A 14,945-nucleotide genomic window follows, 5' to 3' on the forward strand; every position below is an offset into this window, starting at 1 on the left:
ATGTGTGAATTATGGTGCATTTAACAAAACAGGCCATGATTTTTTTTTTTACACTGGCACAGAGGTGCAGTAATGCATACCTATATGATGGGTACAAGAGAGAGAAAGGGGAGGTAAATTTTGTGTTGCCAAATTTGCATCTGTAATAAATGAAGAGCTTGAAAATTTTCAAAGTATGAGTCTGACAAGATGGAACAGAGTTGGCTTTGAGCTGTCCAGCCTGGGTTTGATTCATGGCAAGACTATAAACTGTTGGATTGGTGCTTTGCAGGCAGGGTGTTGCATAAAAAGTGTGCGGTTCATTGGTTGGATGCTAAGACAGGTGTCTGATCTGCTAGCATTTGCTGTGGTTGACGTTAAAGATCCCTTAGCGTTTCGCCTGATGGAAAGTGGAAGCCAGACAGAACTTTCCTATCTCCTTGAGTGCGAAAGATATTTAGTCAGACAATTACCTTGTTATATCAAGACTAACAAAAGAAGTACCTGTCCTGAGTGATGGGAAAAGCAAGCAAAAGTATCTGTTACTAGTGATGGGAAAAGTTTAAGTTAATTTATCAATTTAAATTATTTCATCGACTTTAAAAAGGTTAATTGTGTTGTACTCTTGGTTTCACTCCAAACCAAAGCTCTGTGCTACTTACACTGCCCACTGCAAAATGGTGGTGCAACATCGGGCAGCAGAGGTTGAATTTATCGAAAAAGAGGGGAATATGTAGCTAATTTAAATTGTGTGTTGCTCCATGAAGATCTATATTAAATCTACTTTAATCCAGATGTTCATGTTCATTTGAAAAATCACTGGAAGGGACAATAAAGTCTCAGTCTCTCTCTCTCTCTCTCTCTCTCTCTCTCTCTCTCTCTCTCTCTCTCTCTCTCTCTCTCTCTTTCTCTGTCTCTCTCTCTCTCTCTCTCTCTGTCTCTGTCTCTGTCTCTGTCTCTGTCTCTCTCTATCTCTCTCTCTCTCTCTCTGTCTCTCTCTATCTCTCTCTCTCTCTCTGTCTCTCTCTCTCTGTCTCTGTCTCTCTCTCTCTCTCTCTCTCTCTCTCTCTCTCTCTCTCCCCGTCTCTCTCTCTCTCTCTCTCTCTCTCTCTCTCTCTCTCTCTCTCTCTCTCTCTCTCTCTCTCTCTCTCTCTCTCTCTCTCTCTCTCTCCCCGTCTCTCTCTCTCTCTCTCTCTCTCTCTCTCTCTCTCTCTCTCTCTCTCTCTCTCTCTCTCTCTCTCTCTCTCTCTCTCTCTCTCTCTCTCTCTCTCTCTCTCTCTCCCCGTCTCTCTCTCTCTCTCCCGTCTCTCTCTCTCTCTCTCCCCGTCTCTCTCTCTCTCTCTCCCCGTCTCTCTCTCTCTCTCTCCCCGTCTCTCTCTCTCTCTCTCTCTCCGTCTCTCCGTCTCTCCGTCTCTCCGTCTCTCCGTCTCTCTCTCTCTCTGTGTGTTGCATCATTGGTTGGGACAGGGATATCCGGCTGATGCAGTGTCCCCCTTACCAGTACACTGGTGCTCATTTTGCCGACCTCGGAAGGAAGACAGGCTGAGTCACCCTCCTGGTGTATTTTTAATTCAGTGGCCAACAGGGCTTGAACTCAGGACCCTAGGATCTCAAGCCACTACCCTAACCACTAAGCCAACACCAGGCTTAAGTGACTGACTATATTGCATCAACAAAAGTGAAAAGAAAATGCAAAATAACCAATCAGAACCTTTTGAAATAAAACGTGGGAAGCAGCCACCAGAAACACAAACACAAGCACATGCACAGACACCACAGTTCGATATATATATATATATATATATATATATATATATATATATATATATATATATATATATATATATATATATATATATATATATATATATATATATATATATATATATATATATATATATATATATATATATATATATATATATATATATATATATATATATATATATATACATATACATACATACATACACGAGTAGCAGGGTGAGTTTACACATTGTGTAAGCATACGAACGATGCTTCCCCATCTCTCGGGGTCGCTCATCTTTCTTTGATTTTTCATTTATTTATATTTTCATTTATGGATGTTGCCAAACGATTCTGTGACATTTTCCATTGTATCAGATTCAATGTCCATCGGCACACAAAATTTCAGCTTTGTCACCCAGAAAGTTCTGATCTGTAATATCAGTCAGTGAGTTAGTGGTTACAAAGAGCTTTATATATTACATATATATCTAATATATGGACATCAAAGCCAGTACATTGGAAAAAAATTGAAGGGCTTCATCTGAGCAGAAGTATAATTTGTTGGAAAACTATCTTGGAATAAATTAGGTGTGCTTCCCAGTCCATAGAATAAATGCGAAATGCAAACCTGAAGCACAATGATGCTGTGAGCACTTCAACTTCAACAGACATCTGGATGACTCAAAGTCACAGCTACTTTGACATGACCGGCCAAGGGATATAAATAAATAATGCCAGAGAGAATATCTGTGGAACTGACATGTGTACGGTTCTCAGGTTAAGCACAATATTATAATGTGATCGCTGGAAATTTTTCAGAGGATCACTTGAACTTCAACATCCAGAACAAAATTGGAAGTACTTTGATCAATAATGGGTCGAACTTTGTGAAGATGTTCAAAAATGTTGCTCTCAAGAAAGGAGATGATTAGGCTGGGCAAGAAAATGAAACACAATTTGAATAAAGTGCTGAGATTCTGCATCACGTGCATCAAGAGCAAGCGTTTCTACTCCCCAGACATTAGCATTGTGCTGCACTATGGACTCAACCTCATTGTTTCCAAATATGTTGAGCAATGTAGAAGAAAATTCCTTCAGGTTCAGAGTTTGAAACATTTATTCATGTGCATGGAGGAAAACCCAGAATGCAAGTACAGTATGCAGTCCATGAATTCCTGTAATTAAATGTCGGTTGATTGCATGCGAAATCGCACATAGTGCCGAGGGACGGCACACATATCACATACGAAATCACCCTGTATGTGAAACAATGGGATGCCAATTTATAGCTGAGTCAGGGTTCGAGCCCAAGCTCGATAGCTTCGAGGTGAGTGCGCATACTTCTAGGCAATCCAGCTTAGAGGTGAATTCGTATACTTATAAGCCATCCTGTCAGCCCAGTGTAAGGATGAAGTATGGAAGAATGAATACAATCAATTACAACCAGAAACGTGTGAATCACTGAATATATTTGGTGAGAAAAGAAGGCAGAGTTGCAATTGGAAAGGCAAAAAAGGGCAATTATCTGATATCTCAGTGGTGGCAATTAATTTCCACACACCATGAGTAGATCAAATGTCAGCAAGAGAAAGACCTGTCATGTATTTGGTGCTGAGTGAAGGATTTTCTGAACGAATTCCTTTCTGAAAGTGTGGAGGTGTTAGCAATGCGGCATGTGCTAGATGGCCACACACCCAAGCATGCAAGCGGGCCAATTACAGATGAAACGTGTGCACGAGTTATCAGCAACGTGCCAGAAAAAAAACCCATGCGGAAAGGATATATAAAAAATGGATTGCAGGGAAGTAGTCCAGTGGCAGAAGGAAATTTTTTTATATGCTGGATGAGAGCACCAGTTGGCACACTTATTGTATGGGCCACACAGAAGCTAGAATAAATGTGGGGGTGGGCGGGTACCCGAGCTAGGTCACATAGGTCACATCCATCAAGGTCAGACTAAAGTTATGCAAGATGGGTGCCATTGCACATGGGAACAGCTCGTTTTTGCCAAACATCATCTTTTTATTTACTCAGTGATTAAAACAAATATTTTGGCAGCATTTTATATATTATGAAAACAATTGGTTTATAGATTAAAAAACACAATAAAAAAAATGTAGTGTTAAAAAAGGGACAAAATAAACATTTAAAAAATTATATATATATATATATATATATATATATATATATATATATATATATATATATATATATATATATATATATATATATATATGAGGTGTGTTCAAAAAGTATCCAACCATATTTTTTCGTGCGTAAACAAATGAAGCTAGGAAGGCGTGGTTTGGTGCACGTATGTAGGTGATCCTAATCCGTATGCGTGAATATTTTCCCGCCTGCAGAAGTTGTCAGTCGCCGACAGACCGCCGATGAGTGAGGAAGTGTAAGTGAGCGCCGTCGGATTTTCGTTTTTGACAAAATGACGGATCACTGTGGTCTCATCGCCAGTGATCACTGTGTTGAAGAAGTTGGGATCGCTGTTAACAGTCTCCAGTATGTCCTGTGCGATCTCCAAACGGAGTTGCTTCTGCTCGATCGTTCACAGCTCTGGCACGAACTTCGCTGAGATTCTCCTTAAGCCCAAATCCTCAGTCACAATGGAATGAATGGATCCAATGCTGACGCCCGCCTTGTCTGCAAGTTCTCTGACCGTGAATCGACGATCCTGCATCAGCAGGGTCCTCACTTGGTCAATGACAATCTCATTTCGGGATGTTGAGGGCCTACCAGAACGTGCTTCACTTTCCACTGATGTGCGACCATCTTTGAAGCGGTTGTACCACTCTTTTATCTGTGTGGTGCCCATTGCTTCGTTCCTGAAGGCCTGTTGAATCTTGTGGATCGTTTCCACTTGGGAATCGCCAAGCTTTACACAAAATTTGATGCAGTAGCATTGTTCAAGTTTTACCGTCATTTTGTCAAAAACGAAAATCCGACGGCGCTCACTTACACTTCCTCACTCATCAGCGGTCTGTCGGTGACTGACAGCTTCTGCAGGCGGGAAAATATTCATGTATACGGATTAGGATCTCCTACATACGTGCACCAAACCACGCCTCCCTAGCTTCATTTGTTTACGCACGAAAAATTCAGGTTGGATACTTTTTGAACACACTATATATATATATATATATATATATATATATATATATATATATATATATATATATATATATATATATATATATATATATATATATATATATATATATATATATCTGTATTTTAGTTCTGCAAAAAAATATTAAATTACACAAACAATATTTAACATTATGTGGAGCACGAGTTAAGAAGTTATTGTAAATACGAGCAGGAGTACCTTTCTCAGCCCACATTCGGGAGGCAATGTGCTGCGGAACATTCTTGGAAATGCACTTTTTATCGTTTTTAAAGAAATTTTATTGATCACAACATATCGTACTCCATATCACAACTCTGGGAAGGTTCCATTATATTGTGACGGCTTTTGGAGACCACGGGGAGACACATACAAACACATAGAGGCTATATATACATATATATGTATGTATATATCTCTGTCTGTCTGTCTGTCTGTCTGTCTGTCTGTCTGTCTGTCTGTCTGTCTGTCTCTTTCTCTGCAGTGCATCCGTGCATGCTTTATAACACTCAACATTGCACTCAACATTACAAGACAACCATTAAAAACCCAATGGTACAGCAGCATAAAGCATCACAGACCTGTGCAGCAGTTACAAAACCAACAGCATCATCAAGCAGTGCAGACCAGAGCAGAGGCAGATGGGTGAGCCTCCACCGACGGCCTCAACAACCGATGCCCTGATTCAGGTGATGGCAGCGCTGCAGGAGCTGGACTTAGCCAATGAACATTGATGGACCAATGACGAGACAGCCCTCCAAGAGGCTAAAGCAGCATTCGAGAGTGCAGGTACTAACTGCTCAGTCCCCAAACCACACCTCTCCCAAGGGCTACAAAAACTGAGAGATTCAAGGGCTAGCAGGTTGGCAAGTCTGGGAAATTCATGAGCAAAGACCGAATCTGCAAGGATAAGCAAGGTTGTAAACACATTGCGGGGTGACAAGTGGACCAAATAGCAGAGGTTTCCTGGACACACCAACCACAACACACTGCTTTACACCATCTATCGCTTGCTTCCCCTCAATCTAATTCATTCACTTTGAATGCACAAAGCATCATCAATAAGCCATTGTCCTTTTTATGACTGGGTTACTGACTCCCATTTCACGCTTTCCTCAAAAGCACTGCAGGCATTCACCATTTTCACTTCTCTTTTCCACTGTGCATGACACCCTCTACCCCACCCCCCCCTCTTCTTTCTCCCCATCCCCTCTCCTTCATTGGGACCAATGTAAGCCCACCGTCTTGCATCGGGTGAGCAAGTGACCAACTCGACACCTCAAACTAATCTCTCTCCCTTTCTGTACCTCTTCTTGACCGACCTCACCGGAATGAATGAGGTGCAAGTACCACAATGAATCTGAAGGACATTATTATGGAGAAGATTGTGTCGATCCATGAGCCATTCAAGATGAACAACTTCCACATCTTCAAGCATTCCATTGCAAAAGCCAAATCCAAGATAATCATTGAGCAGTACCTGAGAGTATAGTGCGCAGAGCGAGCACCGCTGTGGTCCGTGTGCTCAGGCCTTACAAACGGGCTTCGGAAATGGACCTGTAGAAGCAGAACAGCAGGAACTGCCAGCTCAGAAACTGGGACCATGCGCTCCTGCACATCAACAGGAGACCGAGTGCATCCTGCCCCACCACCTGAAGCACTTCGTTCGGCCCGATGGCGAGCTCACTCCGAGTGCTGCATGAGCTCCACCTGCTTGACTGCTCTTTCTCTTGGGCCTCGGTCAACATACCGGCATCCTCCTTCCGCGACCACACTCAATTCCACCATTCTCGCCGGTCGGACTAGTTTGACACAGTGACATCATGTTCAGGAGCACATTCAACAGATCAGTCACAAACTCGGTGATAGACTTGGAGAGATTTGGGCCACGTAGCTTGGAACAGCTCATCAAGCGAGCTGCGTGCTCGGGCACAGCCTCCTTGTATGCAACGTCCTTGAGAAGTTGTCATAGCAAACCGTCTCACATGAGGTGATGATGGAACAAATCCGGAAGTGGAAGTGTTGCAGCAATGTCATCAAGGCCCTAATCAGCTGCCAACATCATCATATCCTTTTCGCTCCCGAATGTTGCACTCAGTTCTCTTCCTGCGTATGGCAGCTTGGCTGCCAGGTAGCTATCATTTCTTGGAAGTGTGGCTGTGCAGCTGACGCTGTGCCCCTCTACCAGTGCACAGGTACTCCTTTCACTGACCTCAGAAGGATGACAGGCTGAGTCAACCCCATCTGGTGTTAATTCAGCAGCAAACGGCGCTGGAACTCAGAACCCTAAGATCTTAAGCTGGCCACCCTAACCATGAAGCCAACACCAGGCATTGCACTCAGTGAGAAAGTTTTTAAAGGTAGGAATCGGTTTTGTTTTGCAACGTTTCGATGTCGCTCGGGTCTGGAGGTTCGGGCTTTTGAACGTGATTACTCGACAAAAGGGTTGCCCATTGATGCAATTGTGGTGCAGAGTTTATTGATGTCTGTCTTGACGGATTGATGTGTTAAAAGCCATTGTTCGTGGTTTCTAAAATCAGCAGTCATCTGGAGAATGCTGCCTTTCAAATTGTGCTTGTGGCCTTGCATACTCTGTGCTTGACACCACCCATCTTTTCAATGCCGCTGGGTTCTCTGCCTGCCATATTGCTCCAGCAGAATCCTTTGCCTTTGTATTGTTCTATCCATTCATCTTGTCCAGTGGCATTGCAGAAAACTTATTTTATGTCATTTGACTTTAACCTCACCTTTGAACATGTGACCATTGACCTCCTCCGAGGCCTCCCAACAGACTAAAGCATTACTACCACATTTGCTTTCCCATGAGACTTCATTATCAATGTCTATTTTCAACTATTTGCTATTTGAGCTTCAGCAACACAGCGATTTGAAAATACAGCTCGGCCTTCTCTTCAACCATTTGCACTGTGGTGCACAGATGTTCAGTCTATCCAGTGCACTGGCAGCCATCTTGGATTGCCAAACGTAAATAGTTTACCTTTCAGGGTTTAAATCCCAATAAGTAGGATAAAACTGTCAACTGCCCTCCTGAAGCTTTGCTGACAAGGAATTTCATCCTAGATGTATGCTGTCATTTGCAGTCAGGCCCTAACTGAGTTGTAACCACCATATTTGTAATGTGACTCATGTTTGGTGAATAGTCTTTCTTTACATTCGGGCCATGAAGAGAAGATTCCATGGGAGTAGTTATTTCCCAGAAAGTTTGAATTTTAAAAACAACGTTTAAGTCAGGTGCCAATTCCTGTGGAAAAAGTGATCTAATACTTTGAAGTATATTAAAGACTACAGATTTTGTCTGTTATCATCGTGGGTTTAACCTGGGCTATCACTACCTTGGTTTTAATAGTCTGCAAAACAATGCAATACTCTGATGATCCCTTGGGATTGATCATAAAATAACTTTCAATACCAATACGTACAGGTATCACTTAGCTCCTCCCTCCTCCTTCATATGTAACACATCATTTGCTGAGGGCGTGGCTGTGCCGCTGATGCTGTGCCACGATTACCAGAACACTGGTACTCATTTCGTCAACCTCAGAAGGATGACAGACTGACTCAACCCCACCTGGTATTAATTGTGCAGCCAACAGAGGTTCACATTCAGGACACTAAGATCCCAAGCCAGCCACCCGAACCGTGAAGCCAACACCAGGCTGATCACTTAATTGCTCAATAGCTTTAAAGAGAAAAAAAGAATGCAATAAAACCTGAATTTAGCATAACAGTTTTACAATACAGTGAGGGCATCCTCAGGATCGGTGTTGAAAACCTGAAACGTGTAAATGAATACACGCAAATTACATGTGTGAAGACACAGGGAGTGTTAATTAGGCTGTGCCCACACTTACATCTGTCACTGGTGGGTGTTAAATAACAGCACATATCAAAAGGCATTGGAAACTTGTGCCTTGCTATTTCCGTTGCAATTACTGAGGAATGCAGATCGATGTTCACAGGGCAGTATCCCAACGAACCAAAACACTTGGTTGTGTAAAACTTTACGCCAGTCTTGTTTGACTCTTTTGCACCTAATGAGATTCGGGGAATAGCATTTTTTTAAAAAATAAAAGTTTAAAAACCTGTCAAGGTGAACGCTTGAATGTAATTCACGCAAACAACAATGAGATTCACGAGTGAGTGCTCCCACCCTCCGGGCGGGAAGGAGCACCTTCTCAGCCCGCCTTCGGTGGGCAATGTACTGCAACATATTCTTTGAAATGCACTTTATAACTTTTGACATTTTTGAAAGAAATTTTATAAATCACAACATGTCATACTCCATCCATATCATAATTTTGAGAAGGTTCCATCATATTATGAAGATGATGATTTGTAATACTGTGATACCACCTAAGGTGGCGCTATTCCCGCAATACCGTGGATGTATGTTTATATGTACGTATGTTTTGGGGACAAAAAAGGGAATTAATTTAATAAATGCATCAAAATTACTCCAGGCACTCTGGCATGCATGAACAAATATCATTGCCAAACTGACGCTGTAAAGTCTCGGTTTGATACTTCACAGACAGTGCATTTCATCAATGAGCGCACTGTCCTTTGTGTGGAAATTAAGCTGAGTGTCCTATCTACTAGCATTAGCAGGTGGACGTTAATGACCCTGTGTTGTCTTTCACAAAGAGTAGGCTCGTTGGCGCTGTCACCCTGAACAAATACCAAATTCCTGCCGTAACCCATAGGGGAAACTATGTTAGCAGTGCAGCGGCATCCTACTAATAATTTGCAATTGTTCAATGGCTTTGACATCAATACAACTGTTCATTATGGTCACTAGGCATCAATAAGCGCCATATATCTAACAAATAGTATCAAATGCAGCACCTCACCACCATTAGAGCAATCAAATTGCATCAGATGTGGCAATAGATGGGAATTGTTGCTCCCAGCTTTCTGGCTCGATGACAGAAGCTGCCATTTGCGTTTTTGCTTACTCCATCCCTACCCCGTTTAGAATCATGTGCAGGTAGATCCAACTTGCTCGTTCCCAGCAATGATGCAAACCAGCAAACATATTAATGACTGAGAGATAGAAACATGGCAACTATGATGTGACGGCACTATTAAATATGTAACAATCCTTTAAAAAAAATGAAAGGCTCCACAATAAGAAGCAATGCCGAATGTTACATGCAAACATCAACAAGACAACAAGACAACAAGACAATTCAAGGTGGCGCACAAGATTATTGCAGTTATATTGTCTTTGCATGTCGATAAGCCATGATATGTTAGCACCATATATTACATTGTACGGCCATATATTAAAATATCACATCACTTCTGACCTCACTCGTCCCAATTTCTCATCCCTCTGTACTTCCAGGGCCGCTCGGGTGAGACACGTTCTTCCATACTCACACACCTTGTTGTCTCAAGACTCTTCCTCAGTGTTTCAAGAGTGCTGACAATGTTGTCAACTTAAGCTTTCACCCATTCCTACAGCTGATGTCTTCTACTCTTGATGACTGGTCCATCCCCCACCGATTTCCTTTCTGCCACTCAAACACTCATGTCTGTGTCTCTCTGTTCCCCTTTGGCCCTCCGTCAGCATGTAAAGTCTTTGCCCTCTGTCCTTTATTCCCCCATGAGCCCAGATTTCTGCATTACAAAAAAAAATGATTATTTTTGTGAAAAAGCGGTCAAGTCTTGTTTACATTTGATTAATACTTTGGAAAAGTTTCAAATTGCAATTGCAACCGCTATTACACTTACTTCTCCTACTTCTCCGTTAAAATTAAATTATTCCTCAGTACATGTGGGAATGATTAGTTAGGCATTAGTTGTTATTTTCAGGGAATGCTTTGGGCATACGCCATTCACGAACAGGTTGATTAGGCCTTACAATTACACCTAAGGCGGCAAAAAAATTGGTATTCGTTCAGGGTGCCAGGGATAACGTACCTAATCTTTCAGAATACGAAAGACACCATGGGATAATTGGAGTCCACTAAATAATGCAAGCAGATGGGACACCTGCAGGTTAATGTTGAATTGAGGGATGGCATAATTTGTGCCACAAAGCACTACTCCGTAAGTTTATTGTCAGATTGGGAATCAAAGCCAGGCAAAACATCTAAAAGGTAAGTGTGCTTGCTCTGCAACATCCTGTTGGATTTAATCGCAATTGTAAATGTGTCATCATTTCATTGAACACACTGTGCATGTAATGGCTGCAAGAACTGTGGCATTTTTGATGGTCTGTCCTCTCCACAACTCCACAAACCGTTTTCTCTGCTATTTCTTCATCATCCCTTTATCATTGTCATCCCCACCCCCCTCCTTCTCTCCTCCACCATCCCACCCCATCTTCGAATTCCTCATTGGAGAAAAATACTATTGCTGCATACTTAACAGGGGAAAGGGAATACAAAACCCAAGTGAGCAGAAATAGAAAAAGAGAAAAATGTCACGTCATAAAAAAATTGCAGGAATCGACCAGGCCTCAAATGACAAATGTTGCTGACAAGCCAGTTAATAATTCAAGTGGAAAGAACAAGACAGTACGTGGGGTAGCATCATTGGCTGAGGACACAGCTCTGCCACTGATGCAATGCCCTCTGTTGCTTAGGGCAGGAATTGGTCAGGCCAGGTGCCGGCAATATGTCGCCAACTATTCACTTATGACACCAGATGATCTTTAACGTCCATCAACGAATGCCGGAAGATGGAAATCCCATTTAACGTCCATCCAAGGACGGCACATATATGGATGATTCATCCTGCCTGCAGAGCACCAGGATGAGAGTTTATTACTGGGTCAGGATTTGAACCCAAGCCAGCTAACTTAGAGGCGACTTTACCATTGCATACCACTAGGCCATCTTGTCAATGAAAGAGGTGACAAGCATTTACACTGTACATCTTCAGATTCAAGGTAATGAAATGGAAGACCAAGATTCCACAACTCTGCGCCCACTTCAGCAAAGCCTTGACTCGAAAGGATGAGATACCGACATCGTCCGACAAGAGAAAATTTTATCCATTCTTCAAAACTTCTTCAGAATCTCAATTTTTTTTAAACTACATCGACTTTACTAACTTCCCGGATTTAATCCGATGGACCAGCTCTTTGCACAGAACATAAAAAGCACTGCGTTCCAAGCCCCTCACATAAGCACACTGACTGCAAGTTCTTACACGCTTCAGGGCTCGAATCACTGGAAAGAAATACTCGGCTGATGATCTCGATAGTTCAGCGAGTTTGTGCACACAAAACACAAATCAATGGCATAATTGCACATTGAAAAGTCCCCTGTGGCTCTCCGCTGCCTTGCAATGCATACGCAGATGGGCTGTCCGCAGAAATGTGCAAGAGAAGCAACAAAATGACATCAGTTTGGAAACGAGGTTGATTGCAGCGAGGTTTAGTAGACAAGCCATGAAAAATCATGTGGACTTTCAGCCCTTGGGCAAATGATGCACCACAAGCAATTATCCAGAGCAATTGAGGCAAATATCTTTAAAACTCTTTCAAGAACAACACAAAGTTACAAAATCATAACAAAAATTAACATTTTTCAATGTCTAGATGAGAGCATCACAATTCCACGTGTGGCAGGTTTATGAAGCGCATATGCAGTCTTCTTTTATCAGTGCCATCGACATGTCCCAACACATTTTATTGTGCTCTTTTAATTGTTTCTTGTCGCTATCTGAGCGATCATTCAATTTGATAACATGGACAAGGCAGACAACATCAGCACTCCAATTTAGTAGTTTGTGATAGCGCTGCAGTAAAGCCTGCAGCGGTGAAATTGGAATGCTTGGCAAAAGTTCAGAGCATCTACACAAAAAGAAAGACATGTAATGCAGGCTTTTCTAATGAATATATATATATATATATATATATATATATATATATATATATATATATATATATATATATATATATATATATATATTTGAGAAATCATTCTTCTGGATATTGGATTGAATAAAAGATTTGGTCAATAAAAATAGACAGTAAAATCTGGTAGTTTACATGGGTTTATCAAACAAAACAAAGCCTCAATAAAATTGGAATTGGCAGATCAACTGCAAAATACCAATAACAAATCAATCATGAGATATCATCGACACAGTAGCATCGAAAGATTAAGTTTCACACTCGAAAGCAGCTCTCATTTGTGCGTTCAGCTTTTCAGTGCCTTACCTGCATCAATGCGTGAAATTTGACGAAGGAAAAGGGAGAGTGTGAGGAAAGCCAAACCAGCATCCGCCAAAAATCGTTTACATTTCCACTTGTCAGGCATCGTGTCGATTGTGTTGCAAAAAAAGCACGCGAGACTTGGCTCTTTACAATGGAAATGTGCTATCGGTGAAGACCTGGCACTGACCGAGGAAGCCACATGGGAAAGGGGGCTCGTGGGACGGTCGGTCTGCCCCAACAGTGCTCTGGGGGATTCAAATTGTCTGGATTTGGGACGAAGATAGAGAGAGATGGAAAGTTCGCTCCTCCCGCAATCTCAACCCTCCCACCTATCCGCTTTGCATTAATGCTCAACTACACCATCAGAAAATGTTTTTCTTCTGTATCGTGATCACAACTGCAATATTTGTTACCTGCTAGCGATAAATCATGGAATGGAACAAGATTGAAACTTCCCTTCAATGCGTTAAAGTGAGCCAAATCTAGAAGATATGTTGATTATAAATGAGAAACAATTACAATATAAACAGGATTTTATTTGGTATCTAATTAGCTAGCATCTAAATGACTTCGCTTGAATATACTCAGGTACTCACCGAATGTGTTCCCTCCACCACCACAGGTGGAGGGAAGTTAATTATGTTTTCACCCCTGCTTGCCTGTCTGCTTGTCCGTAAGCAGGATATCTCAAAAGGTTATGGATGGATTTGGCCGAAACTTGGTGGACAGGTTGTATGTGTGAGAGAGACAAATTGATTTGATTTTGTTAAAGATCCAGATCTGGATACAAGAATATTCTTCACCATTGAGAGATCGGACTGAAAACGATACATAGCACAATATCTTAAAAAGTTATGGACGGATTTCGACGAATCTTATGGACAGGTTGGGTGTTTGACAAGGACGAAGTAATTCAATTTTGGATAAGATTAGTATCCGGATACTAGAAAAAAATTTGAGCGATTCTCCACCATTGACAGATAGAGCCAAAAACGATATACAATAGAGCATGATATTTTAAAAAGTTGTGGACGGATTCAGACAAAACTTGGGGGATGAGTTGGGTAGGTGACAATAACAAGCCGATTGCATTTTGGTTCAGGTCCGGATGCAGATCCAGCCTATCAGTGGGATAGAAACGTAATCTGTTCAGCCTGGTTTGGGGTATGTGCTCCACCGAGAGCTTTTCTCGTTAGAATAAAAACCCTACCTTGTGAATATATCGATTAAGTATAAGCTAACCATTAAAAAACTCACATGAATTGTAATTGGGACTGGAAGGGCACTCGGTAGAGCGCATACCACCGCCACGTAATGCCTGATACAGGAGAACATATTGGGCCCAATACGTTTTTGAAATATCACGCTGTATATCGTTTTTGGCCACGTCTCTCAATGGTGAAGAATGACTTTAAAAATTAAATAAACCTCATATCCAGATTCATATTTGGATCTTCACCAAAATCGAATCACTTCGTCTTTGTCGCACACACAAAGGGTCCACCAAGTTTAATTCGAATCTGTCCACAACTTTTTGAGATATCGTGGTATATATCGGTTTAGCCGTATCTCTCAATGGCGAAGAATCACTCAAAAAATTATCAGATCCGCATCCGAATCTTCACCAAAATTGAATCAATTCTTCCTAGTCACACACCCAACGTGTCCAGCAAGTTTCGTCCGGATCCGTCCGCAATTTCTTGAGACATCCTGTACACAGACAAACAGACAGGAAGGGGTGAAAACTTGACCTCCTTCCCCTTCGGTGGCGGAGGTAATAAATGGAACAAATACACCTGGTAGAAATTCAACTCTTGTAAACAAACAAGTTTCAAAATAGCAAAACAAATTTAAAATTCTTAATAATCTTCCAATGCATACAAT

General features: G+C 41.6%; 1 protein-coding gene across 2 annotated transcripts in view; it reads right to left on the minus strand.

Annotated features, from left to right (window-relative positions):
* The window catches only part of LOC147027096 (uncharacterized), a 547,644-nt gene extending 534,357 nt beyond the window's left edge, over positions 1–13,287 (minus strand). For both annotated transcript variants that reach the window (XM_085883264.1, XM_085883263.1), the window contains exon 1: positions 13,065–13,287. In XM_085883264.1, coding sequence (XP_085739390.1) covers positions 13,065–13,164 — 100 coding nt within the window. In that variant the 5' untranslated portion in view covers positions 13,165–13,287. The remainder of the gene's footprint in view (positions 1–13,064) is intronic.
* Between the last annotated feature and the right edge of the window lie 1,658 nt (positions 13,288–14,945).

The sequence above is a fragment of the Eptatretus burgeri genome, chromosome 5 (assembly GCF_056783735.1).
Source record: "Eptatretus burgeri isolate ZD-2024b chromosome 5, Ebu_testis_v1, whole genome shotgun sequence".
Taxonomy (NCBI): domain Eukaryota; kingdom Metazoa; phylum Chordata; class Myxini; order Myxiniformes; family Myxinidae; genus Eptatretus; species Eptatretus burgeri.